We start from the raw sequence: 24,895 nt of genomic DNA on the forward strand, positions 1-24,895 counted from the left end.
ATATCAGCTATTGGGTAGATAACTAACTGTTTGTGGCACACTTGTCCTTTTAGTAAGAAGGGTTGGTCGTCTTTGGGCTAGAGATGATAGGGTGTTTGTTTGCCTGGCATGCCTAAGGCCTGCATTTGATCCAGGGGTAAGGCGGGATGTGCCTGTTATCCTAATACTCAGGAGATGGAGGCAGGGGAACCAGAAGTTCAAGGTCATTCTTGGCTATCTAGCAAGTTTGAGGTCAGTTTGGGCTACCTAAGACCCTATTTAAATCTCTATCTGCCTCACTGGCAGAATTAAATACAAAGGAAAAGCTTTTTGTTCCTCAAGCAAGGCCTTGCTGTAAACTGTAAAGTTAAGTTGACTATGAGGTGGTGCTATTTGGTATCTTTTAAAAACTGGCTGAAGCAGGAAGACTGGCCAGTGTAGATTAGTTCTCTGGCTGCTGTTTTTCAAAGGGAACTGTTTGGCCTAACTTGAATTTTTGATGTGAGATGAGAATCAGTTCTTTCTTCTCACTGTAGTGCTGCCTTTCTTGACCAGGAGAGATAAATACATGAGCAATAAGAAGCTCTGCCTTTTGTGGACCAAGAATGCAGGATACATAGTATTAGCAGGTGTACACAATGCTGGGAAACCAGGAGTCCAGGCCCAGCCTTCCACGGTAATTCCTGGTTTCTTTTGGAGACTATAGACCTTAGTCTAGTGAGCACAGTGAGTTCTTCATGCAGAGAGATGCACACAGTAGGCATACTTATAGAGTCTGTAGGAGACGTTAGTAATTCCCTGGGTCCAGAGTCAGCAATTCTAGGTTTAGAATTTTTATAGACCTTTCCTGGTTACATTGTCTCAGCAAGGAAACCGTTGCTTTCCTTCCTGGGGACGTTTGGGGGCCACAGTGAAGTCAGTGGTGACAGAATACGATTTAAACCCCTGCTGCATCTGGAACCTGACCCATTAAGAAATTATGAAGCCAGCTCTAAGCACTGAGAGGCCAGAGAGTGCCCTGCTGAAGAGAGCCTGGTTCCCACCGTGGTTCAGACTCCACTAGTACCACAGACCTAGGGAATCTGCTCCTTTTTTTTGACCTGGAGGTCCCCTTCCTCATGTCTGAAGTCAGGTTATTGACCTCAAACCAGTTGAGCGCATGCGTCTAAAGCTACCTAAGAAATGGCAGTGAGGCCTGAACATGTCATCAAAGACGTGATAAGAGTCATCTCCTCTAGGAAAGAGCCTCTCAGGGATTTCTCTTCCCACATGACTGGAGGCCTTCTGCCCACAGTGAAATTGGCATGAGGCCTTTTGTTTTCCCTGGCTGTCACAGTCCAGAAGGGTTCTCCGTGATCCTGTCTTGTCAGCTGCTGTTTGAAAACACTAGCATCTCTCAGCTGTGGGGCTAGCGCATTCTGGCAGAGAGCTTTTTGTAGAAATGACTTCTGTATGACTCATGAAGCCAGACAGCACAAGCCTGTCATCTGCCAGTGCCAAGGAATGGACACTAGACAGCACTGAGGAGGAAGGGTGGGATTCTCAGAAGCACCCAGTGAGCTGAGCTGCCAACACAAGCCTTTGGAGACAGAGCTGCAGGAGACAGTGGCTTTGGGTTCTTCCCTTCAAGTGGTTGAGAGAGTGTGGTGCTTACAGAGGCCGCACTCCAGCTGCTTGCAGCTTCTTCCTCCAGGCGTGCCATTTCTGAAGATTGCTACAATTGTGAGGAGAATGGCTTCTGCCAAGTACACTGAGTGCTTAGTCTCCTGGAGCTTGTAGAAATTAGCAATTGAGATTTCATTTAAGATAGAAAGTGGATTTCTACTTCAGTATGGAACAGCCTACTTTAGTAAAGCCATCAGCCTTATCTATTTCCTGTTAATTTTGTTCATGGAAACTTTGCAGAAACATCGTGTGTGTGTGTGTGTGTGTGTGTGTGTGTGTGTGTGTGTGTACATATATACATGAGTGTATATATGTATGTATATTTGTATTATATGTATTGTGTGTTTTGGTGGAGAGGGCATAAACATACACATGTGCCATAGCACAGGACATACATGTGATCAGAGGACAAACTGGTTGTGAGTCAGACATTTCTGCCATGTGGGTTCCAGGGATTGGATACAGGTTTCCAGGCATGGTGGCCTGCACCTCTACCTGCTGATCCATCTCCCTAGCACCTGATACTCATATGTAGTGAAGGGCAAAAATGAATTTAAATAAACTGAAAATACCAGGCAGCAGAAGATAGCAGCAGATGGCACAACCATCTAGGGGCACGTCAGTGTGCACCCTGGTAGTCAACTGGGAGTGGTATTCCATAGCTTTTGGAATACCTTTTGAGTATTAAAGAACAGCTGATCGTGACTGCCTCAATGTTAAAGAGAACCATAATTTTACCAGTAAAAAAAAAAAAAAAGCAGTTATACTGGGCTAGATAATGCTTTAGACCTTTGGACCATGTAGCCCTAATCTGAGCTACTCTACACTGCCATTGTAGAAGAATAGCAGTGGACAATCCATAATCAATGACATGGGTATGTTGTTATTTAAAAAATTATATATATATATATATATACACACACACACACACACACACACACACACACCCAAAACACTAGAACAGAAAGCAAGCTGAGCAAGCCACAGGCCTTTACTCACTTACTCCTGCTGTATAGACTAGGTCATGAGCAGTCACCTTTGGAGTAATGGGTACTTTGTATTTTCTTTTATTTGTATATATGTACAGGCATGCAGGTGCCATGGCATGTGTGTGTAGGTCAGGGACAAACTTCAGGTGTCCCCATTTTCTGTCTTTGATATGGCGTCTCCTTGCGTTTTTCTGCTGCATACATAAAGGTCCGGGAGCTCCTGGAGATTCTCCTGTGTTTGCCTCCTGTCTCCCTGGAGGAGCTCTGGGATCACACACTTGTGCTATGTGGCTGGCTTTTAGAGAGGTTCTGAGTATTCAAGCTCTGGTTCCGACATTTGCACAGCAAGTTCTTTTACTCACTGAGCCTTCTCTTTGCTTGTGCAAGCATGCATGCACACACGCACACATGCACGCACGCACCTGTTCCCCGGGACAGATACTTTACCTGCTTCACTAGAAATGGCAGCTAAAACACCTTCTCAGGGGGAGATATTACTTTCATATGAAACAAGATTGGAAGTATGTGTTTTTCTTGGTCTATGACCTGTGTGTGGACTCTGCTTTCTGACCTGGCTTGTTGGTAGCACTACTGTCTACCAATCTAACTGGGAGCACCTAGGGAGTCCTCTGTGAAGAGCACGGTGTTTCTTCGGCCTGTCAACAGAAGGAGGTGACTTAAGAGTTCTCTCTTCCCCTAAACATTGAAGCCATCAGAATGAAACTAAGACTAGAATCATTGTTTTGAAGACTTGCTTTTTGGGGCTCTTTCTGAGCTGATTTTTAATCGTATGCTATTTTAATAGATATGGATATTTGAACTAAGTTATAATGAAAAAAAATTAGGTTGAAAAAAAATCTTTAGCATGGAACAGCTCTTTCCAGTCTTGTGTAGTCTGCCAAACCACTTTTCTGTTACTGAGTGCCCCTCATATCTGTAGGAATTAAGGACTAGAAAGAGGGAACACTGGCTCTTGTCTGTTGCACTACTCAGCTAGCAGAATGTTCTGCATTTAACCCCTTTAATAAGATCGCGTGTAGCAGAATGCCTCTTACTCTCTCCTTTTCCTCTCTCCTTTTCCAGGTCTTTTGGACTTGAGCGTTCTTGCTCATGCACCCCTGTTTTTTCTTTCCAGTTGCAAGGTCACGTGAACTCAAGCAAGTACAACTGGACCCACTGCCCAAGACAGTGACCCTGGCGTTTGCATCTCAACTGGAGAAAACATCTCTCAAACTGAAAGAAGACGTGCCAGAAGCTGACCTTTCCGGAGTGGATGCCAAGCTTGTGTCTAACCTCATGCCCTTTCAGAGGGAGGGAGTTAGGTAGATTCCTGATCTTCCTCTTGTTCTCTCTCACTTGACCTCTCTTAGCACAGCTGGAGTTTGAATGGTCTATGAATACCTTGCATGCATGTCTGAAACATGTAGGCATTAGCAGCCAGATGTGTTGTCACCAAAGCCCATTGTTACCATGGATGTCAGAGTCCATGAGTTAGCCAGGACTTCAGCTTGCATGGATACAGAAATCCAGTTCACATCAGCTGAAGGAAAGAGGTTTCTGAGTTTAGGAATAGAAGACCCAGCGTTTCCCAATAAACCCTCTGCTTTCTTCTTAGCTTACACCTCAGCTCATCTCAGGTGCTCTGTTCAGGGGCTTGTGGCTGGTGTCCCATGGTTTGGCAACACAGACTAAGTGCTGTTTTTGTGCTGTAGAAAGGGGAGCTGCTTCTTGTGGCTGCTGAGAGGACAAGGCTACCCATTGGCCCATGGGCTGCTGGTCCTTGGTGTGCTGGCCTCTGGTCCCCAGGGAGCTGCTTACTTGGTGCATCTTGGGAAATCGTTACCAGAAAGGCCAGGGGCAGCTGAAGTCCTTATAGAACCCCTAAGAAGATTGCTCTCTTCCTTTTTTGCTGTCTAAGAAGGACAGAAAAAGAACTATTCACCAGCTCATCACTAGGTTTCTGAGCCAGCAACAGCTTTCCACAAATTAGAGAGGACTGGGGTTTGGAGCAGGGGCCCAGATGTCTGGTGCGCAGTCTTCGTAGTTTCTCAGCTCTTCTCCACTGCCTCTGCTCTCGTTACTTCCCTCCCTTTGGTGAGATGATGGTCATACAGTTTAGAAGATTGAAGTGCTTTGTCTCCTGCTTCTCCCATTCTCCGGGGCAGGTAACATTTACTCCAGCCTCACAGTCTCACTTGGGGGTGCGTCAGAAGGCAAAGCTCCTGAATGGGAGTTGAGATTCCAATCCAGGCCTATCTGGCTCCAAAGCAGTAGACTTCACCTTTATCTACAGACTACTAGCAAGGCCCAGTACACTTAAGTGCTTCAGGTGTGCGTAGGCTGCCAGACTTTGCTAAAACAAAGCCAAATTCTCATTCTCTCCCCATTCATCCTTTTTGCCAGTAGTTTCAGTCACTGCTGGCTCCGCCCTGCTCCTTAGCATGTAGCGTGGTCTTCAGATGCCGTGTTTCTAACTCCACAGACTCTTCTGTCCGTCCTGGGCACGTTTCTCAGTGGAGATGAAACCCTTGGATGTGCCTGTTGCATCATGGGCTCCCTGCTCCCGTGTGCTCCTGTGCTCGGGTCAGGCTGAGTTTTCCCACTGCAGTTTCACTCTTGTGTCTGTTGTCCTCCCCATCCTCCACCAGTGGACTTCACTCTGCATTGTTCCTGTCCACCTCCCTTCCCCTCTAACTCTGTTCCCTAAAGGACTCCTGCCCTATCCTTTCTGGGAAAAGTCTTGCTGTGAGCAGGACCCATTCTGGGCAGTGTTACAGCCAGCATAGAGGGGTTCCTCAGCTCTAAGGGGTGGCAGGTTAACTAAGATGGACAGGATGGCCCTGTGCAGTGTGGTACCCACCTTACCCTGTCTATCTGTCTGCAGCTATGCCATATCAAAAAGAGGCCGGCTGCTGCTTGCCGATGACATGGGCCTAGGGAAGACCATCCAAGCCATCTGCATAGCAGCTTTTTATCGAAAGGAATGGCCACTGCTGGTGGTCGTGCCTTCCTCTGTGCGCTTCACCTGGGAGCAGGTTAGTTCTCTTTGCACCAGAATCATTGGGAAAGGGCTTCCTTAGGGTTAGAGGATCAAAACAATAATGTCAAGGCAAACCCTGGGATCTTTAAAAGTTTAGATGTGGGTCAAAGACCCGCAGAAAAATAAGCTGGTCCCTGAGGACAGGAAATCATGTTATCCCCACAGGGAGAAAAGCCAAGCAGTTGCTAGCTTAGGGACCTCTTGCCAGTCCCTCAGCAGATACCGTACCACTGCGCTGTTGTAAATAAGACCTTCTATCTACCCTGCACCAGATTTCTACAATGTCTCTATTTCCTTTGTCTCTCCAAATTCTGTGACACAATGACCCACTTTTCAGATAAATAAATGCAAGTTTCAAGGTCAAGAGCTTTGCCTCCTAAGGAGACAGCTTCCTGACTTCTGCTCAGTGTTTTGTTTGCCCCAGGGTGGTGTGCATAGTATGTTTGGACTACCTAATAGATGGAGGCCTGATGTGAACGTTGAAGAATTAAATCCCTTTAAGCAAATCCAGTGAAGGAAGGCCCAGCTAGCTCATTTCCAAAGCTTACGGCTTTATGCTGCTGGTGTGGTGCTAGGTTCTTCACAGACTGAGCTCTTCCTAAGCTACCAGAGTCACAGTGCAGAACATGCACCTCAGCCTGCTGCTGGCGAGGTCTGGATCCTGCCACTACGTGTAGAAAGTGTCATTATGTATCTGTAGGGGCCAGATTCCCTCAGCAAGTCCAGAAAGAGTCAGGTTGCAGCTTATGACAAGAGAAGTGATGTCAGGACATAGCAAGTCAAGCAATGGGGGCTGGGGGGCCACCTAAGTGCTGGGGCTTCCGTGTGGAGACCCAGTGGCCTTCCTAGGGCTCCTGGATACCTGGTTTATCTAATGATCCACTGTGGGGGACAGCGAGTGGCTTTGAAGAAAACATTGACATAAATGTTTTCATTGTGCTCAGTAAACCCAAGTTTTCTTGAAAGGACTACATTCTTCCCCAACTAGAACATTTAGAGATCACAGAGTGGAAACCACAGGCGTGGGAAGTATCTGCTCCTGGGAGAGAGTCCTGTCAGTGTCTAGGTGGGCTAGAGGCAGGTAGAGGAAACCAGAGTGTGCCAGATGCAGGAGGATGTGGAAAGGGACGTGTCTTCAGGGAATGTTAAACTTGCCCAGATCCCAACCCCCAGTACTGTTGATGTGTTGACTGGAATCACTGCTTTGTTTAACTATACTGTCCACTCCCCTGCAGGCCTTTCTTCGGTGGCTTCCATCTCTTAGCCCAGAGAATATCAACGTGGTGCTGACTGGGAAGGGCCGCCTAACAGCTGGTTTGGTCAACATTGTTAGTTTTGACCTTCTTTGCAAGTTGGAGAGGCAGCTAAAAACCCCTTTCAAAGTCGTCATTATTGTAAGTAATGGCAGAGCCCTGAAGTACTCTAAAGAGCTCCACAAATTTGGGAATTTGTGGCCTCCTTGATCCTCTCTGGGTTTTGGGGAAAAAGGGTGTTAGAAATTCCTGCCCTCCTTTTATAGAGAATGATTTTTTCATACCCTTCCTGAAGCAGCTCTTATGCCTATATACCAGAGTTTCCTGAGATGCATTTTAAACAGGTGGGACAAGTCTGTTCAAAGGTTTCTAATCCACCCCTCCTGTATTAGGAGGCTGGGGTGGAGGCTAGCATGTGTACACCAGGCCATTCTGGGTCCCAGGGACTAGAGCTGTGTCAGGAACAGTGTGTGCCTGCGTTGGTAACGCCTTGTCAATGCGGCTGAACCATACCAGTCAGCAGTCAGTGATTCTCTTCCAGCTGGTGTGAAGGCTCGTCCCATCCCTGCTAAAAGGAAATCAGTTTTTACTTGAGTTCTTCTTAAAGATGATGTCACCTGCCTCCAGATCTGAAGGTGCTGCTTTTCACTGGCTTTCCTTTGCATCTTCACACACTTCATGAGCATCTGGGGAGACATGGTGGACAGCCAGCTGTCAGTGCAGAATACATAGACATGGTTCCAAATACAAACGCGGCAGGAGCTCGGAACAGGGAAGGAGAAAACATTGTTGTATTCCCCAGGAAATGTTTAGTGTGTTCTGGACATGAGGACCACCCTGTGTTCTTAGTGTGTGCAAACGAGAACACATAATTTATCAAAGCTATTTTGGTAATCTGAGTCTGTGAGGAAGTCATGTTGGGCTGGCACAAATTCAAGTATGGTTTTGAAAGTATGCCAACATTCCAGTGAAATGAAATAGTAAAAGAAGTACCCCAGGATGATCATGATGGCTCTGGGATGTGGGGACAGTGATGGCTGCCTTTCCTGACCAGGCCCTTGTATTAGGTGTTCCACATATAGCCACTACTCTAACCTTTGTTCCCAAGCAGCACTGCCTTTAATTCACTTGAACTGACAGTGTAGGCACATCCATCCACAGTCACAGAGCAAGCACAGTGGAGAACCACTGGCTGAAACTTTGTGGCCTCAGAATTTATATGTTTCTGTTCCTGGCTCATCACTAAAGAAGCCTTGTGATTGAGGGCAAGTTGCTTGCCACTAGTGTTGTTTTGTCCTCAGATGAAGCAAACAAACCACCTGCCATCTTCTGGCTTCACTGCAGCAAGGGACAAAGGGACAGCTCTGAGAAGCACATGCTTTGGATGAGGCTTCTTGTCTTCAGCCTCTCTTGTGGTTTGTTCTGACAGCGGTACCTTTTACCCGTGCTTAAAAGGGCCAATTCCCTTTCATGCCTGACACATTTTCTGCAATTTCTTTCTATAAATGGCTTTCTCATGACTTTCATGAAGATTTATCGTGAATCAGGATCATGAATGTAGTATCCTAGGCATCTGGGAGATGCCATCTTGACAGCTGGGGGCAGGTCACCTCACACTCTGTCCATTGTGTCGTTGAAGCCTCCCCCAACCCCCCGCCACTTTTTAATCATAGCTGAAGTGGAGCAAGTTGGAAGCTTGTAGATTCTTCCAGGGACAGAGGTAAGATGACTAGTAGCCCCTGGTACAGGGAATATGCATTAGGTGGCAGGAGAGCTTTGAGGGCTGCCCCTGTGTTAGCTTATTTCAGACACAGCAAGCTGATATATCCATTCTTTCTGATAGCATTGTATCTGTTTTATAGGTAGAGAAGCTGGTATCATAGAGAGGTCAGTTAGTGGCTCAGAGTCAATAGCAACCATTTGGAGTGTACCAACCTAAGATTTTTCCCTCCTGGGAAGGTATATGTTCATGGTTCCTTTGTCTTTGGAAAATATGGCAAATTTTGTGTTTGTTTGTTTGTTTATATAATGTACAACTATAAATCCATCAAATGCTATATTTTCAGCACAACAGTCCCCCAGAGGACAGGAGTTGGTCAGTTTTTCATTTCTCAGTTCCCACAGTGCTTTGTGTGCCTTGCTGTGGTGGCATAACTGTCTGGTCTGCTGCCAGTGTGTCTGCTGCCAGTGTGTCTGCAAAAGTGGAGGGCAGTGCAGACCTCAGAACTTGACACCAGTTGAGAGCATGTCGAGGGTCTTCAACACACCTGACTAATGCCAGGCAGTTGTGAGGTGTGTCCCACATGGTGGCAAGTCACCTCTCAGGGTTCTGTCCACCTACATACCCAGTGGGCAGATTGGGGCAAATATTCACTAACCCCCTTTCCAGGTGGAAAACTGCCCTAGAGAAAGAGACAGTATCTTACCAGTGTATAATAAAGAAGCTGCCCAAGTCTGGGTCCTTCCCTAGTGTACTACTGCTTCATCTCCTTAAATGGCAATGGTTCAAGTGAGGCGTTCTCATGGCAAATATCAAGCTAGACTCAAGTCAGGTGGGTTGTCGTGGATCAAGGACTGCCTCTGTTCACCCACATGGTTATTTGTTGCAGGATGAATCACACTTCCTCAAAAACATTAAGACTGCCCGCTGCCGAGCAGCTGTGCCTATACTAAAGGTAAGTGTGGCCGAGAGGAGAGTTAGCACCTTAACATACTTGGTCAGGCACGGGGGGTATGCAGGCCAAACAGATGCAGCCAGGCCACTGGGCTATGGGTGGGATGCAGTGTTGACACTGGATCTCTCCTATTGAGGGTCCCAGACTCAGATGGGAAGAGACCCCGAGTCTTCTCCTTGGCTTCCTGCCAGCACAAGAAGCTTGTGACAGTGTGTCACTAAATAGCTCAGGAGAAACTGCATCTCTTGCAGTGGCAAAGCTGTCAAGACGTGATGTGTTATCTAAGGGCAGAACCAGGCCAGGGCTATGGGTGTCAGAGAATAACCTCAGGCAAAGCCGAGGCTTGCCTGGTAAGCTGATTGATCCTTTTTACACTGGCCAGGACCTGTGGTTAACTAGAAGGCCAGCTGTGTACTCTTCCATCATGTTGTCAGGTCTGTACCTGCCCTGAACACATGGGCTGCCATGTGTTCACCTGCAAAGCAGGTGGCTGTGGGACTGCAGAGCAGGGTCAAGTCTTTCTCCGTACACTTTCTGATGCAGTTCTGTCCTTGTCTTGTCCTGTGTTCTGTACCTCACTCTTCAGAGATAAGTCCCAAAGGTTAGGAAGTAGGGGAGTACCCACATAACACCTTCTACTGGCAAGTGAGAAGCCACTCACAGATGACATGACGTGGACTGTGAAACAGAGCATTCTGTTTAAACAATCTGTGAGCTTTGAAAACCACAGGGTTCACTGGGGCACGGTGGTGCGTGCCTTCACTATCAGCACTGGGAGGCAAATGCCAGGCAGATCCACATAGTCCCAGGACACCCAGGGCAACGTAGAGATCCTGTCTTAAATACGTAAACAAACAAGCAAATAAAAATAAAATCACAGCATTTACTGTTTAAAACCACCCTTTGTTCTTTAGTGAACTAAGAAGAGCAGATGCACTAAATGCTAGCCAAGTTCACCGTCTGAAAATTAATTTTCCTGCCTCTTTACAAACTGTCTAAAAAGTAATTTCAAGCTCTAATTTTTTAAAATAACAGTAAGTCAAGGTTATGTCATATGTTCCAGATCAAAAATGTAAGTCTTTAACTTAAGCTTGACACCATTGTAAACTTTTCTATATAGTATCTGCTTCTGTGCATACCTAAATGAAATGTCATCTCAGGGTGGTGACCTGTTTAGGGGAAAACTTTAATATGCTTTCCTTAGAAAAATGTTAATACATCTTGATACTGTGGTTCCAATATTAATTTTATTTTATCAGTAAAATTAAATATTTTAATTTTAATCAAATATTTTAATTAAATCAATATTTTTATTATCTTTATCAGTAAAATTAAATCTCTACCTCTGATTGTCGACAAAAGAAACTGCATGGTAGAATAATTATATATTTAAGTTCTGATATGATATCCTGTTAGCAACCGGTTTGGTGTTGCTGCCTGGGTGGGCACATGGGGCCTCACAGTGGGATCTGAAACGAGTGCTTATGGCTAGACTTCCAGAGACAGCATGCACGTCTTTAATATCCTGGGTATATTTCAAAGTGATGTTTTAAAATGACCATTAAACGGCTGGCTACTATATGGTACTTTGCATTTGCAGAGTAGGACTGAGTGAGGATGGCTGCTGTTCATGAAGGTGTCTTGAGCTCTTCTGAAGCACTGACTCTCCCTAATGCTTAGTAGTGAAAACGGGGGAAGGGGGAGGACTTCCTGTGCTGGTCTGTTAGCTCCTATCTCTTCTCTGCTGTATTTTCAAATCCAGCCCTGCTAACCCATGCTATGGGGCTGAGGTGTGCATGGTGGGATATTTAGCTGCATTCTTGGCCTCTACCAGCTTGTTACTCCCAGAACAAGTCACTCCTCACCTGCATCCTTGCCCCTTAACCACCATGAAGAAGCACTGATCTCAGATACCCTAAGAACTGAATCTGGATGCTTCTGAAATAAGATGTTGCCCTTGATTTTTCCTTAGATGTATACAGGGTCTTGGGAATATATTCTTGGCATGAATTCAGTCCTCAATACCAGACAGACAGACAGACAGACAGACAGGCAGGCAGGCAGGCAGACCAACAAGCAAAACCTTATATTTTCATAATATAGCAAGATATTTTCAGCAAACGTGTCAAGAGGCGATTAGATTTTAGCATGCAAACAGATAGTGGAGTAAGATCAAGTGCAGAGAATTAGGGGGTTTTTGGTTGTTTGATTGACTGAAACAGAATCACAGGCTGACCTTCAACAATATATGGACTGAGAGTGACCTTGTGTTCTTGACCCCTCTGCCTCCACCTCTCAAGTGCTGAAACAGGCAAGTTCCTACCACAACCAGCTATTTGTTTTTCAATCTAAATTGGCTTCGATTGGCTTTGTATAACTTGCTATACAGTTGAGACTGGCCTTGAACTTTTGATCCTCCAGCCTCTGCCTCCTGAGTTCTAGTATTTCAGATGTATGCCACAATACCTGTTTGTTTTGATGTAGTTAGGGTTGAATGCAGGGTTGTATGTATGCATGCATGTATGTATGAATGAATGTATATGTATATTATGCATATATGCATGTATATGTATATATGTATATATGTAGGTATGTTAGACTAGCACCAACTGAGCTACATCCTTGGCCTAAACACAGGTTTTGTACATGGTGACGGTAGTCATTGTCATAAGAAACTGGTATCATTGTCCCCAGGAAAATAAGAATTCTTTCTTCCTCATAGCACTGCTTGCCTATGCTACTATTACCAAAGAAGATGATTCTATTTTTATATATATAACTGTGTAAAAATTGGCAAGATAGAAAACAATTAAGGAGCAAAGTTAAAATTTCCGACTGTTTTTCTAACAAGTCAGTAATGGGGCAAGTTCATCTTTAATGATTAACCTCCATTGGCAGGCACTTGGCTGTTACAAATAATTCTTTTTTTTTTTTTTTTGGTTTTTTTTGAGACAGGGTTTCTCTGTGTAGCCCTGGCTATCCTGGAACTCACTCTGTAGACCAGGCTGGCCTCGAACTCAGAAATCTACCTGTCTCTGCGTCCCAAGTGCTGGGATTAAAGGCGTGCGCCACCACCGCCCGTCACAAATAATTCTTAATATAAATGGACATCCATTTATAATGTGTTCTTGTTGGACTGGTTCCTACAAGCAGAACTGCTGGGTCCGTTACCTTCACGGGAGGACTCTGAAGTTCCATCTGACCAAGTGTCACCATTCACTCATGTCTTGTCTAAGTGGTAGCTCTTTTCATCCGAACAGTGAGTATCCTTCCTCGGCAACATTTAGAGTGGGGTTTTGTCTAATTGGTTTGTTTACACAAAATTTTTAGATGTTGAGTCAAATAGCAAAAGTAATTTAGTTTTAAATTGTATTTCGTGTGTATGGATGTTGTGCCTGCACGTGTGGCTCTGCACCACTTGCTTGCTTGGTGCCCATGGAGGCCAGAAGAGGGCATCAGATTCCCCTGAACTAGGTTGAGAGCTGCCATGTGGGTGCTGGGAATCAAACTGAGCCATCTCTCCAGCTCCAAAATTAATTTTTAAGGAGAAAAGTCACCAGCATCCCACTGTTTTTTTCCTGATGGATGTTTCTGCGAGTGTAGTTTTGTTGTTGTTTGTTTCCTTTTGTCTTTCACACAGTCTTGTGTATCATAGGGTGCCCAGGGATGGCCTTGAACTTCTGATCCTCCTGCCTACATCTTCTAAGCACAGGCATTTGATGACACTAGGCCCTGTTCTAGTCCCTAGTTCCAATAATTGGCTAAATAAGAAGTCAGCTAAATATCTGGGGCTTTGGGTTTTTTGTTTTGTTTTTTCTTTTTAAATAATTAGATAAATTTATAAAAAAAATACACTATAGTAAAAACCTTGTCTTTTTCTCCCATCTTTGGATCTTTCATCTTTCCTGTCCCTCAGAGATTGCTATCACCATCATGATTCATACTTTACTTCCATAAGAAAAGCCTAATTCTAAGTGTGTGTTTTCTTCTTTGCAGAGTATTTAACAGCTCCTGCTTTGTCGTTTCTTCCTTTTTGAGACAGGCCATTGTATAGCCCAGGCTAGTCTTGAACTCCTCATCTTTTCGCTTCTGCCTCTTGAGTGCTGAGATCACAGAAACAGAGGGGCTGCTTTTCTAACCCTGCACCCCTTCTGTGTCCCTGGAAAAGATAAGTCACTGCAGTGTTGTACGTAAAAGCTTCTGTTTCGGTCCAAATCCAAAGAGAACAGAAGATACCCATTTTGATAGACTTTTACAATGTATAAGAATGAGGTGGTCATTTGGAATGACATGGGATGATTTCCAGGACGCACAGTCCACGGAAATTAATAGGTATAAAGCAGTGGTTGTTATAAAACTGGGTGTGGGAACGGATGAAGTCCTGAGTAACCGTGCTTTGTAGACATGAGCATGGCCATGTCAAGGATCGCAGTGTCACACACACCAACAGCAAAGCCTTCCCTGGTTTAGGCTCAGGGAAATGGCAGAGCTGTCCCCTTGTCCAAGTACTGAAGTTAAGAATATTGGCCTTTAACTAAAACCAGTGTAGCAGAAACTATTAATCACTGCTGCTTTCTCCAGATGACTGCAATCTAAGAATGCTCCCCTACAGAGACTTCCTATCAAGATGAGCTAGCCACCCTACTCCTCCAGCCGCATATGAAGACACCTGCTTCCTAATTCAGTGGTATATAATAAACGCACGGAGTTTGTGGGTTACTAGTGTGCACCCGCCCAATTAGAGCTTTTCAGTAGGAATGTCTGCTTGCCTTCTCTCTTATCAAGGGGGCAGGTCAACTCCAAAGCTGGACAGGTAGGAGCAGCTAGATATGGTGGCACAAACCTGTGCCTTTCTCAGGCCACAGGGGAGAAGGGTGTCCAGTGGTAGATCTCATACCCCTGGGGATGACAAAGCTACAAAAAGAGGTCCCTGTGTCAAGCCATCCTGTTTTTCTCAAGTTCATTACAGAATCAGGATTCAAAGAGAAATTATTGGAGTCTAATATTCAGGGGGAAATGGACTATTCTTCCAAGAAAAGAAAACCCCGCAGTACTTAATTTTATTACATATGCTATTTTAATAATACCTATAAAAAAGCCTTAAAGATCAGATTATATTCCTCATTGTATTCTCATTATAGGATCTTGGAATGTTTAATCCATATACCTGTAGTCACAGTCGTCATTCTGACTGATCTTAGCCAAGAAGTATGACATCCAAGTTATACTAACAGAGAGCAGTGATACTGACTTAGTGTAGAAGCACCGTGTTGGCCAGGAGAGGTGACTCAGCAGTTAAGAGCACCGGTCGGTCTTGCAGAGGGCCTGGGTTCTGTTTTCAGCACCCACATGGTAGCTTCAAACTTTCTGTAACTCCAGTTCTAGGAGGTCCAATGCTGGCCTCTGGCAGGCATTTGGTGCAGATGTACAAGCAGGCACAGAGAAAACAAAATGAAATACAAGAACATTGCACTGTAGATCCGAGTGGTAAGATTGCTACTCTTTAGCATCTTTGGAATATGGCAGGAACATCTCCCATTCACCCACTGGGAATCAATCTCGCTTCCTCCTGGGGAGGGTTTGTGAGCCTACTTTTGGTTGTGATACAAGTATTTTTGGTCACTTGACTCCTAGCTAGGGTTGCCATTATTTGAAGATTATTGGTTCCAAACATTATTTCTGAAGGTTCTAGAGTGATTTGTGAACTAGTTAAAACTCAAGAGCTCACAGTGTCCTGTGGCATCAGGGTTCGGAGAGTTGGAACTTGGGAAAACTTGACCTTTTCTTTAATGTCACCTGCTTCTGCACAACCTACTCCTAACATTTCTTCAAGTACTGGAGAAAATGCTGGCTATAAAAGTGGGACTCCGTAGGTGCATGTCTTTAATCCCAGGATTAAAGGGATACAGAGGCAGGTGGATCTCTGAGTCTGAGGCCAGCCTGGTCTACAGGGCTACACAGAGAACCCATCTGAAAAAGCCAAAGGGCAGGAAGGGGGGGGTGCCTCAACTTTGAGGAACATAATTCTATTTCCTTGTTATGGAAATGTTATAACCAATCAAAATAGCTCAGCACAACTGGTTATTGGCTTAATTGTGGTAGGGGGTATGAATGGAAAGTGGTAACTTCTTGGCTGTTTGTTAGGTGGACTTGAAACAACCCCAGCTCTTTGCTCTGAGCACCCCTGGGCTCACACTTTAGAATCTACGTGTAGCTTACCTGCTTTGGCTGACTGTATAGCATTCTCCTTGGTGCATTACATAATGCTAGCTTGCCCTGCCTCTGACTCTCCTGCAGAGCTTCTGACCTTCCACTCTGAGGAGACAACTTAGAAGGCCAGCTGCCCCCCCAGTGTCTGCTTGTGAACTGCATTACCTTCCCAACAGCACACAGGAGTTCTTTAATGCCACCACACTGTGGTTTTCTTAGGTGCTGCTGTCTCCTTAGCCAGGGGAGTTGGCTATACAATGTTTATTGTAGCTTCGGTTTATGTCATTTTACACATTTTTATGTTCCTAGATGTGGCTTCCTCAGATAGACCAAGCATAGCAACTGTTTTCAGGTAGGCACAAATAAAGGCCTACTACATGATTGACCACAGCATTGGGTCTGAGCACAGAACAGCTTACATCATTCCAGGACAAATGAGATGCTCTTCTGGTTTCTTCTCAAAGCCAGCCTTTCCCTTTTCTGCAATAAGCCTTGCTTGTCAGCACCCATACCCCTCCTTTATCCTTCTCCCACTGAGCCAGCCTAGGGAGTGTATGAGAGAGCTCACTATCAATTCAGCCTGTGGTGAGTTTTTACCACCTGGCTGGGAGCTGGCTCAGCCCAGGCTCCATCCCAGGCAGACACAGCAGCTTGGGGAATGGGTTCAGGATGATGTGCAGATTTCTCCTGTTGATGAAGCTTTTTGTTTACACTCTTTTTTGTCTGCTGCTACTTTCCTGAAGTAGGCTAAAGCCACAAACAGAGATGCTATAGACATTATTCAGGATGCCCATTGTTATATCAATGAGCCTGAGTTAAACTGTGCAGGAAATTATAGGCTTCAGTAATTGAACTGTGGAAAATCATAGCTGGAGAAATTCATGGCTCTGTCATCAGAATGGGATTAGAGATGGGCTGTGGCCGAGAGGGCAGAAGTGCATTTTGAAAATTATATGTATTGCATATTTATGAGGAAACTTCTTTCTTCTCATGGTTACACCTTTATTTATTATTTTTATGAGTCAGCATATCCATTTTAAGACTTACTTTCTTCCCTTTGGAGATTTGGTTCATGTGGTTGCCCTGTATTACTGTCGTTAACTCAAGGTTACCGTGGTTAACAAGCGGTTTCCATGCAGCTGAGCTCCATGATGGAGTCTCTTCCAAAGCTGTGTGAATTTTACCTCACAGCAGCAACTTGATGCTACAGTCTCCTCTTGATCTCACTCTTTCCCATCTGTCTAAGAGTATATGATCTAGGTGTGATCGCCTCGGCTCAGGCCTGAGTCAGGAAAGTGAAGAACTGGGAGTCCTCATTGGTTCAGCCAGCTGTTTATCTCCCTCCTGCCCACTGCTGAGCAGGCTGCTGCAGACCTAGGCTGAGCTTGGTCAATGGATCTGGGTCTCATCATTTAAAGTTCTTAGTAATTAATTATAAAGTGAGCTTGAGTCTTGAAATAAAGTAAGTTAATAAAGACCCTTTTCCTTAAAAACAAAACGAAACAAAACACTGAGTCAAATGCCTGCTGGCCAGCATGGAAACTTGAGTCTGGTTGCCTGGCTGGGTGTGAGGAGTCAGGCAGGTCCTAGAGCTCATTGGCCAGCCAGCTTAGCCAGATGGAGAAAAGACCATGTCTCCAAAAACAAGGTGCAGTGATCACAAAGACACATGGTGTGGACCTCGTCCCCCCTTCCACATCACACATGTGCACACCTGCATACACATGAACATGCACGTACAATACACACACAAAATTTTAAAACACTAGATGGAAGATTCTACAGACTCTGTCATTTCCTCTTGGTGCTCACAGGATCTTTATGGTAAATTTAACTTGAATTTCAGAAACCTGTTCTGTTAGAAATTCAGGCCTATTGACCTCTCTTCTGCTGTGCTCCAAAGCTCGTGTTTACTTCATGTTCCCTCAACACTAATTAGCTTTGCTCTGAATTTTTCTCAGCATGTAGTGTACATTGATTACCTACTCTGTGCCAGATGCAAAGTGCTACAGCAAGTAAGTAGGAACACAACCCCACCTTAATCTCTGTATCATCCAGGGCTCTCTAGGAGAGTGTGGGAAAAAATAGAGGGTGCAGCTGTGGAGTCCCCAGGGGTTTCCACACTGTGGTGGTCCCACATGCAGGAGGAGGTCTTAGGTTCCAGCCGCCTGGAGGCTTTGGCAGCGGCAGGCCCCAATGACACGAGGAAGTCCTTGGTTCCAAAAGGGTTTATTGTCATGGTGGATGGTGGATGGATCTGGGTGTACCCCGGTAAAACTCAGGCCAGTCCTGAGTTAAATAGGGAGGGAGAAAGGGGGAGGATTGGGGGGAGGATCTGGGGAGGCATGCTTAATTTGCTCCGCCCTCTGGCCTTCATTAGTATGTAAATCCCTAGGCCCTGAGGCCTCTAGTCACACCCTCTACCTGTGCACTTTGGGAGGGGCTGTCTGGCCTACGTGACTGAACAATGTAATTCTATGGAGACTAGACTGCTTTTCAGGACCCTGGGTTCTGGGGGCACACTGAACTCCTGCTGGCTCTCACGCAGAGTCTCGGGGTTCTAGGCAACTGCCCAGCCATGACCCAGAATACCTTTATGCAGTCCCACAGGGGAGCAGAACTTTAAGAGTGAAACTGTGTGTGTGTGTGTGTGTGTGTGTGTGTGTGTGTGTGTGTGTGTGTGTTGTGTGTATGTATGTATTTATGGGATTTATTAGAGTGAGTTACAGGCTGTGGTCCGGCTGTTCCAGCAGTGGCTGTCTACCAATAGAAAATCCAAGAATTCAGTACTTATTTAGTCCATGAGGTTGGATGTCTCAGCTGTTGTTCAGTATACTCCAGAGTCCTGAAAAAGTAAGCTATAATGCCACTAAAGGAATGGACTTGCTAGAGGGTGAGGACAAGCAGGCAAAGAGGGAGCAAGCTTCCTTTTTCCATGTTCTTTATGTAGGCTAGCAGCAGAAAATGTGATCCAGATTAATAGATCTCAGAGATCTGGATTAAAAGTGGGTTCTCCTACTTCAAATGATTTATTTAAGAAAAAAATCCCTCAAAGGTATGCCCAGCCATTTGGGTTTTAGTTAATTCCAGATGTACTCACATCAACAGCCAGGACAGCCTTCACAATCTCAAGAACTAACAAGAGCTAGTCCAGGGAGCTCAGGAAGAGGATGTGCTGTGACAGCAGCTAGGTGGACTGTGAATGGCAGTTGACACCTAACTCCTCCCATCAGCAGACTGTTTGGTTTTTGCAAGGCATATGGAGGGGTTTTTTTTGTTTGTTTGTTTTTTGTTTTTTTTGGCTAGAGTACCTTGATTTAGAGACCACACAGTTCTGGTGTGAGGCTTGTCTTCGCCATCTTTGGTAAAGGAAAGATCTGACATATTTAAAAGTGGGAATGGGCTGGAGCCATGGAGCAGTGGAGGAGAGTGCTTGCTGCTGTTCCCAAAGGAGTGAATCTGTTTCCTAGCACCCAGCTTGTCTGTTCACAATTATCTATAACTCCAGCTGCAGCGAATCCAGTGGCCTTCTGGCCTCCACTGGCATGTTCTTGTGCGTGTACTCAGAAAAATAAATATGTCAAGTCAAGAACAGCCAGGCAGCAGTGAGAGCCCGGGCTGTGGAAGACAGACCTGCTGCAGCCTTCAGGATTCTGCTGTTCCTGGGTGGGGGATGGACCATCCAGCTCCCGCCTCGTGGCACTTTTGATATTTTGTATTAGGGGATCCCTCATAGGAATAGCAGTCCCTTCCTCCCAACTGTGTTGAGAACATCTTTGGCTGTTTTGCCTTTAGGTTGCCAAGAGGGTGATCCTACTGTCGGGCACACCCGCCATGTCTCGGCCTGCAGAGCTCTACACACAGATCATTGCTGTCAAGCCAACCTTCTTCCCTCAGTTTCATGCCTTTGGACTTCGCTACTGTGACGCCAAGCGGGTACTCATCCTCTTATCTCCATGCCCCACCTTTACCCTCATGTTGACACTTTTCTTTCTGCTCCTTGGGATGAACCAAGAAATGGGCCAGAAAAACCAGATAGTATTTTCTAGGAGAAGTTCCAGCAGTTACTCTACAGATGTGAAGGGCTCTGCGTGGTGAGCCACCCATCTGGATGTGACTCCAAACCTGCTGTCTGCACAGTTCTGTGAATTCACAATTGTTTGCCATATTTTAAATCTACTTTTAAAATAGAAATCCTTCAGATATTAAAAAACACTTCCATTTACTCACAAAGTACATATAATGTAAATTACAGTGCTTTGCAAGGTTCATGGCAGACTGTTTTGTTAGGTGGTTGTTGAGGTGGCGCTCGGTTGTTGAATGTGTTTAAAAGCCGTATATTTTTATTAACACAGTCAGCAGCTTACTCGCCACACGATTGTTTCCAGAGTAGATTGTTTTTTCATTTTTGAGTGATGCTTACCTCAGTCCTGTTTGCAAATGATCTGCTTCCTGAACTGGATTCCTCCCTCAACTAGCTAGTCTGTAGGTGAGCAAGAAGGACCAAAGATCGAGTTAATTATTCTGACTCTGATTGTCCCATCCTCTGTCCCCAGTGTGTGACACTCTGAGGCACCATGCTCAAGTCCTGCTTAGTCTCCTTCCCGCTTGACTTTGCCCACCTCAGTCATTGACAGTGTCTGTGTCTTCTTTATATCCTCCTCTCCACCCAGCCCACTGCTTGAGACATCCTTAGAAAGTGATTATTCCAGGTTAAAATGTTTGGTATTATTCAATGTTAACCTACAAGGTTAAGAGGTAAGAATATTAAACTTTGGGAAAAGATATCCAAACTAATTATGATATATGCACACCTTCCCAAGATTGTTATAAAGTACATCCCAGAGGCAAGCTGTTTCCCTTACCTCCTAGACTTATGCACTATGAGCCCTCACTAGAGAAAGCAGCCTGTGCCAAACTCATCTAATATCCAGTGGCTGTCTAGAGGCATTTGCTAAGACCTTCCCTTGAATTTGCCTTTAAAGGAAGGAAGGAAGGAAGGGAGGGAGGGAGGGAGGGAGGAAGGAAGGAAGGAAGGACGGAAGGAAGGAAGGAAGGAAGGAAGGAAGGAAGGAAGGAAGGAGAAACGGAGGGCAAGCACTGGACCAGTTTATCTCTCCACCCTTGACATCTCAGTCTCTCTGTCTAGCAGACACTTACCCTGTCTCCAGCATGCGCTCCGCCCTTTGACTCCTCTAAAGTGAGCAGCAGGCCCAGCTCCCCACCAGGCGGCTCATGGTCCAGGGGAAGGTGAGGTAGGAAGACATTGAGCTGTGACTGTGCAGAGCAGAGGAGGCCCGGTGCTCCCTGGTGTTCTATGTAGAAATCATCTTATTTCTAGGAAGATTACCAGGGAAGAATAGGATGTGATTGATTAATTGATGTTTGATTGAAGATTGATTGCTGTGATGGGTTCAAACCCAAGGCCTTATGATGCCAGGTTGAATGTTGTACTGCCATTCACGTACACTCACCCAGGGCCTTTATTTTAGTTTCTAATGCTTTCTCCAGCTATACGAGAGAGAAAAGGACCTGAACCCTCAGCCTCCCAGCAGCTCCCAATCAAGGGGACCATGATTTGAGGGATAGCCTAGGCACTCCAAAACTTTGCTCTAGTTTCATCTAGACCAGCACAAACCTGTTTTGGCCTCTTCAAACTGAAACATCAGTCATTTAAGCTACTAGAAATGTTAGTATCAAATTGTGAGCTGCCGTGACAGGAGTTTTTGGTTTATCTCATGCCTGGCTTTTCCTACCTCCTTTCTGCCCGCATCTGTCTCGGCTGGGCTTCATTCAGTTTTGTAAAGCCTCTTGGAACTCTCCAATAACGGTCACAGTGGGGTGATAGGAAGACAGAGTGCTGTGTCTGGAGCTCCTAGACTAACAGTTGTCCCCTCTCTCTCTTCAGCTCCCTTGGGGCTGGGACTACTCGGGCTCCTCCAACCTGGGTGAGCTGAAGCTGCTGCTGGAGGAGGTAATCATGCTTCGGCGGCTCAAATCTGACGTGCTCTCCCAGCTTCCAGCCAAGCAGCGCAAGATGGTGGTGGTCAACCCTGGTCGGATCAGCACCAGAGCTAGGGCAGCCCTAGATGCAGCAGCCAAAGAAATGACCAAGGACAAAACTGTGAGTGTGGATTGTGAGCGGGCGCATTCATGGTCCTACTGAAAGCTGTTCTGTGCGTGTGTTGGGGAGTTCTCTAAACCTGACTTTCTGCTGTCTCTTCTGCCTTCTTGAGCAAGAAGAGCCAACCATGTGACTCCTCACCTGACCTATTTTGTGTGTGTAGGGAGCATGTGAGAGTGCTGTTGTTGGTCTGTGCTGTGTATCCTGGGTTGTTGGAAGCTGGGATTGGTATTGAGAGAGTGAAAGGCTCACAGCGCTGAGCTTAGATGCAGTCTCCTGCTTTTTACCTTAGAGCTGCATACAGGATGCTCTGCTGGCTGCTTTTATTCCATACGCTTACTCAGTGTCAGCTGCCCAAAGTGCTGTGAAGAACTCTGTATCCGCTCTATTTCTGTCTTTTGTGATAAAGCCTTATAATTTTAACTACCAAGAAAATACACAGCCATTTATAATTTTTTACATTTGGGGTCCAACAGTCCCCCAAACAAAGGCAGTCAGACACTGCTGAGATCCCAGCCTCTCTGATGTGACAGAACACACAAAAATGACCAGAGATCAAACAAGAGATGCTTTTAGTGTTGCTTACATAAGAGAAGCAAGATTAGCCAGGAACTTTTAAGAAATTAGGCAGAAAGAAGAAGCCCTGATAGATTGCTGCCCCGGCCCACAGAGAAGGAGGCGAAAGAATGAAGGGACAAGAGACACAAAGAAGAAGCACTAGTCTGAATGTCTGATCAAGTGCTTCAACTTTTTTGTTCAGGCTGCCATTATAAAGACAAGCAGGCAGGAAGGTTATCTAGCAGTCAGGGTCCAGGGCCATCCCATAATTGCAAAGTTCTCTACGCCCATTCCTTAGCCCATACCACTTATCTAAATATTTCCTCACAAGCAAGAGGGCAATAAAACATTTCTTGGCTCACGTTGCTTAATCTGGTTAATATTTTCTCTCAGGCAGGAGGGCAATAAAGTATTCCTTACTTCAGGCTGTTTACCTAACTGGCATTTGCCCTCAGGCGGGAGGGCAATAAAGTCTTGGCTCCCGGCAGATTGTCATACCATATTTAGTGTGTGCTGAATTGTACATAATACCCTGAATACCCCAGAGAAAGGGAGGGATATTCCCTGTGTACAGTTTTCCATTGATGTGGACACAGTGGATCATGTTCTTTTGTTGTGATAGTGATTTGGTTTTTCTTTTGAGACAAGGTCTTGCTTGTAGCCCAGGCTAGTTCCCAACTTATAGCCTTCCTGCTTCTGTCTCTTGGCGGTTAAGGTTGCAGGTTTTTGCTACCATGCCTAGTTAGAATAGTAAGTTCTTTTAAGTTATAGTTTGGTATCACAAGGTTCTCTGTCACTAAAAATTAGTCCTGGTGGTCTTGCTCTGATTACTACAAATACAATTTAGTAAATAGAAACATTATAAATTTTAAGTATATCTTCCCCTTTTTTGTTGTTGTTGTGGGGGAGGGTGCTTTGGATCCAACCCAGAGCCTTGCTCATCCTGAACATTGCTTTACCACTGAGCTCACCTCAGCCCAGAGCTTGCTTTAGGACAGGGTCTCACTATGTACATCTGGCTGGCCTGGAACTCACAGGGATCACCTACTTCCACCCCTTAGGTGCTAGGATTAAAGAAGGATTAATGTCTGACATGGATGGCAAATATTATGTGAACCAGGAGAATTCAGGCATGCATGTTTTTAGATCCAATGGTACAATTTTGTTTTTGCTAGAATGGTGGTTTGTTGTATGTGTGATTGGAGTAAGGTCATGAGTATTCCTTTCTTGTACCTGGGCTGCCTTTGGAACTAGCTTGAGAGCATCTGATATAGAAACAAAGAAAATAGAAAGAGAGCATCTGATATAGAAACAAAGAAAATAGAAAGAACGAGAAGGGGGAGGGAGGGAGGGAGGGAGGGAGGGAGGGAGGGAGGGAAGAGAGAGAGAAAGAGAGAGAGAGAGAGAGAGAGAGAGAGAGAGAGAGAGAGAGAGAGAGAGAGATCGATCGATCGAGCAGCCTGGTGGTGGTGGATGCCTTTAATCCTAGCACTCAGCAGGCAAATCTCTGTAAGTTCAAGGCCAGCCAAGTCTACAGAGCTAGTTCTAAGACATCCAGGGCTACAGGAAAAAACCCTGTTCAAAAATCAGAGAGTGGGCTGGAGAGATGGCTCAGCGGTTAAGAGCACTGACTACACTTCCAGAGGTCCTGAGTTCAAATCCCAGCAACCACATGGTGGCTCACAACCATCCGTAATGAGATTGGATGCCCTCTTCTGGTGTGTCTGAAGACAGCTACAGTGTACTCATCAATAAAAAAAAATAAATAAACAAAAATCAGAGAGTGGGGGTGTGGGAGGTGGTGGGGGGGAGGGAAAGAGGGGAGAGAGAGAGAGAGAGAGAGAGAGAATATGAATTAGCATTTGAATTGAGAAAGAAAATCACATTACTGGGCAGGACAGTCTAGAGGAAAAAGAATGAAAAGAAGTGCTGGGGACTGTACTTGTTCAGAGTTACGTGAGCAGCTGAAACCTGCACTGGTGTGCATAGCTCTTTAAGTGTGGTGCATAACCTCACATGCTATTTCTCGTGAAGCCTAAGAGTTTGACTTCATACCAAACTAATATTTTATTAGTGGAATTTCACATAAGCCATGAGGGTTAGAAATGTTGGCTTTTAAGCAGCTGTACAAATCCCTTCTCTTTGAGGGGATATTTTAATGCTTCCACGTGTAGGACAGGATGCTGGAGGTGCAGAAGGTCAGGGTCTGTTGCCTCCAGTTCTGCCTGCTGGTGACAGTCACCTTGCCTCAGACACGATGGAGTTCTCCCTTTTAGAAATGATGAAAGGGAAGTCTAAGCTGTGGTCAAGTTCTTGGAGCATCCAGCTGAGAGCCCAGAGCCCTTCTCAGTCCACCTGATATCTGCTGTCCATCCCCTGAAGTCCTCATGGAAATCCAGTGT

General features: G+C 45.4%; 1 protein-coding gene across 1 annotated transcript in view; it reads left to right on the plus strand.

Annotated features, from left to right (window-relative positions):
* Positions 1-24,895, plus strand: part of Smarcal1 (SWI/SNF related, matrix associated, actin dependent regulator of chromatin, subfamily a like 1) — a 52,246-nt gene that overhangs the window by 9,299 nt on the left and 18,052 nt on the right. The window contains exons 7-12 of the mRNA XM_028760621.1: positions 3,769-3,955; positions 5,518-5,668; positions 6,909-7,067; positions 9,536-9,601; positions 19,607-19,747; positions 21,720-21,935. Of these exons, the coding sequence (XP_028616454.1) occupies positions 3,769-3,955; positions 5,518-5,668; positions 6,909-7,067; positions 9,536-9,601; positions 19,607-19,747; positions 21,720-21,935 (920 nt within the window). The remainder of the gene's footprint in view (positions 1-3,768; positions 3,956-5,517; positions 5,669-6,908; positions 7,068-9,535; positions 9,602-19,606; positions 19,748-21,719; positions 21,936-24,895) is intronic.

This window comes from Grammomys surdaster, unplaced genomic scaffold, assembly GCF_004785775.1.
Source record: "Grammomys surdaster isolate TR1022 unplaced genomic scaffold, NIH_TR_1.0 126546, whole genome shotgun sequence".
Taxonomy (NCBI): domain Eukaryota; kingdom Metazoa; phylum Chordata; class Mammalia; order Rodentia; family Muridae; genus Grammomys; species Grammomys surdaster.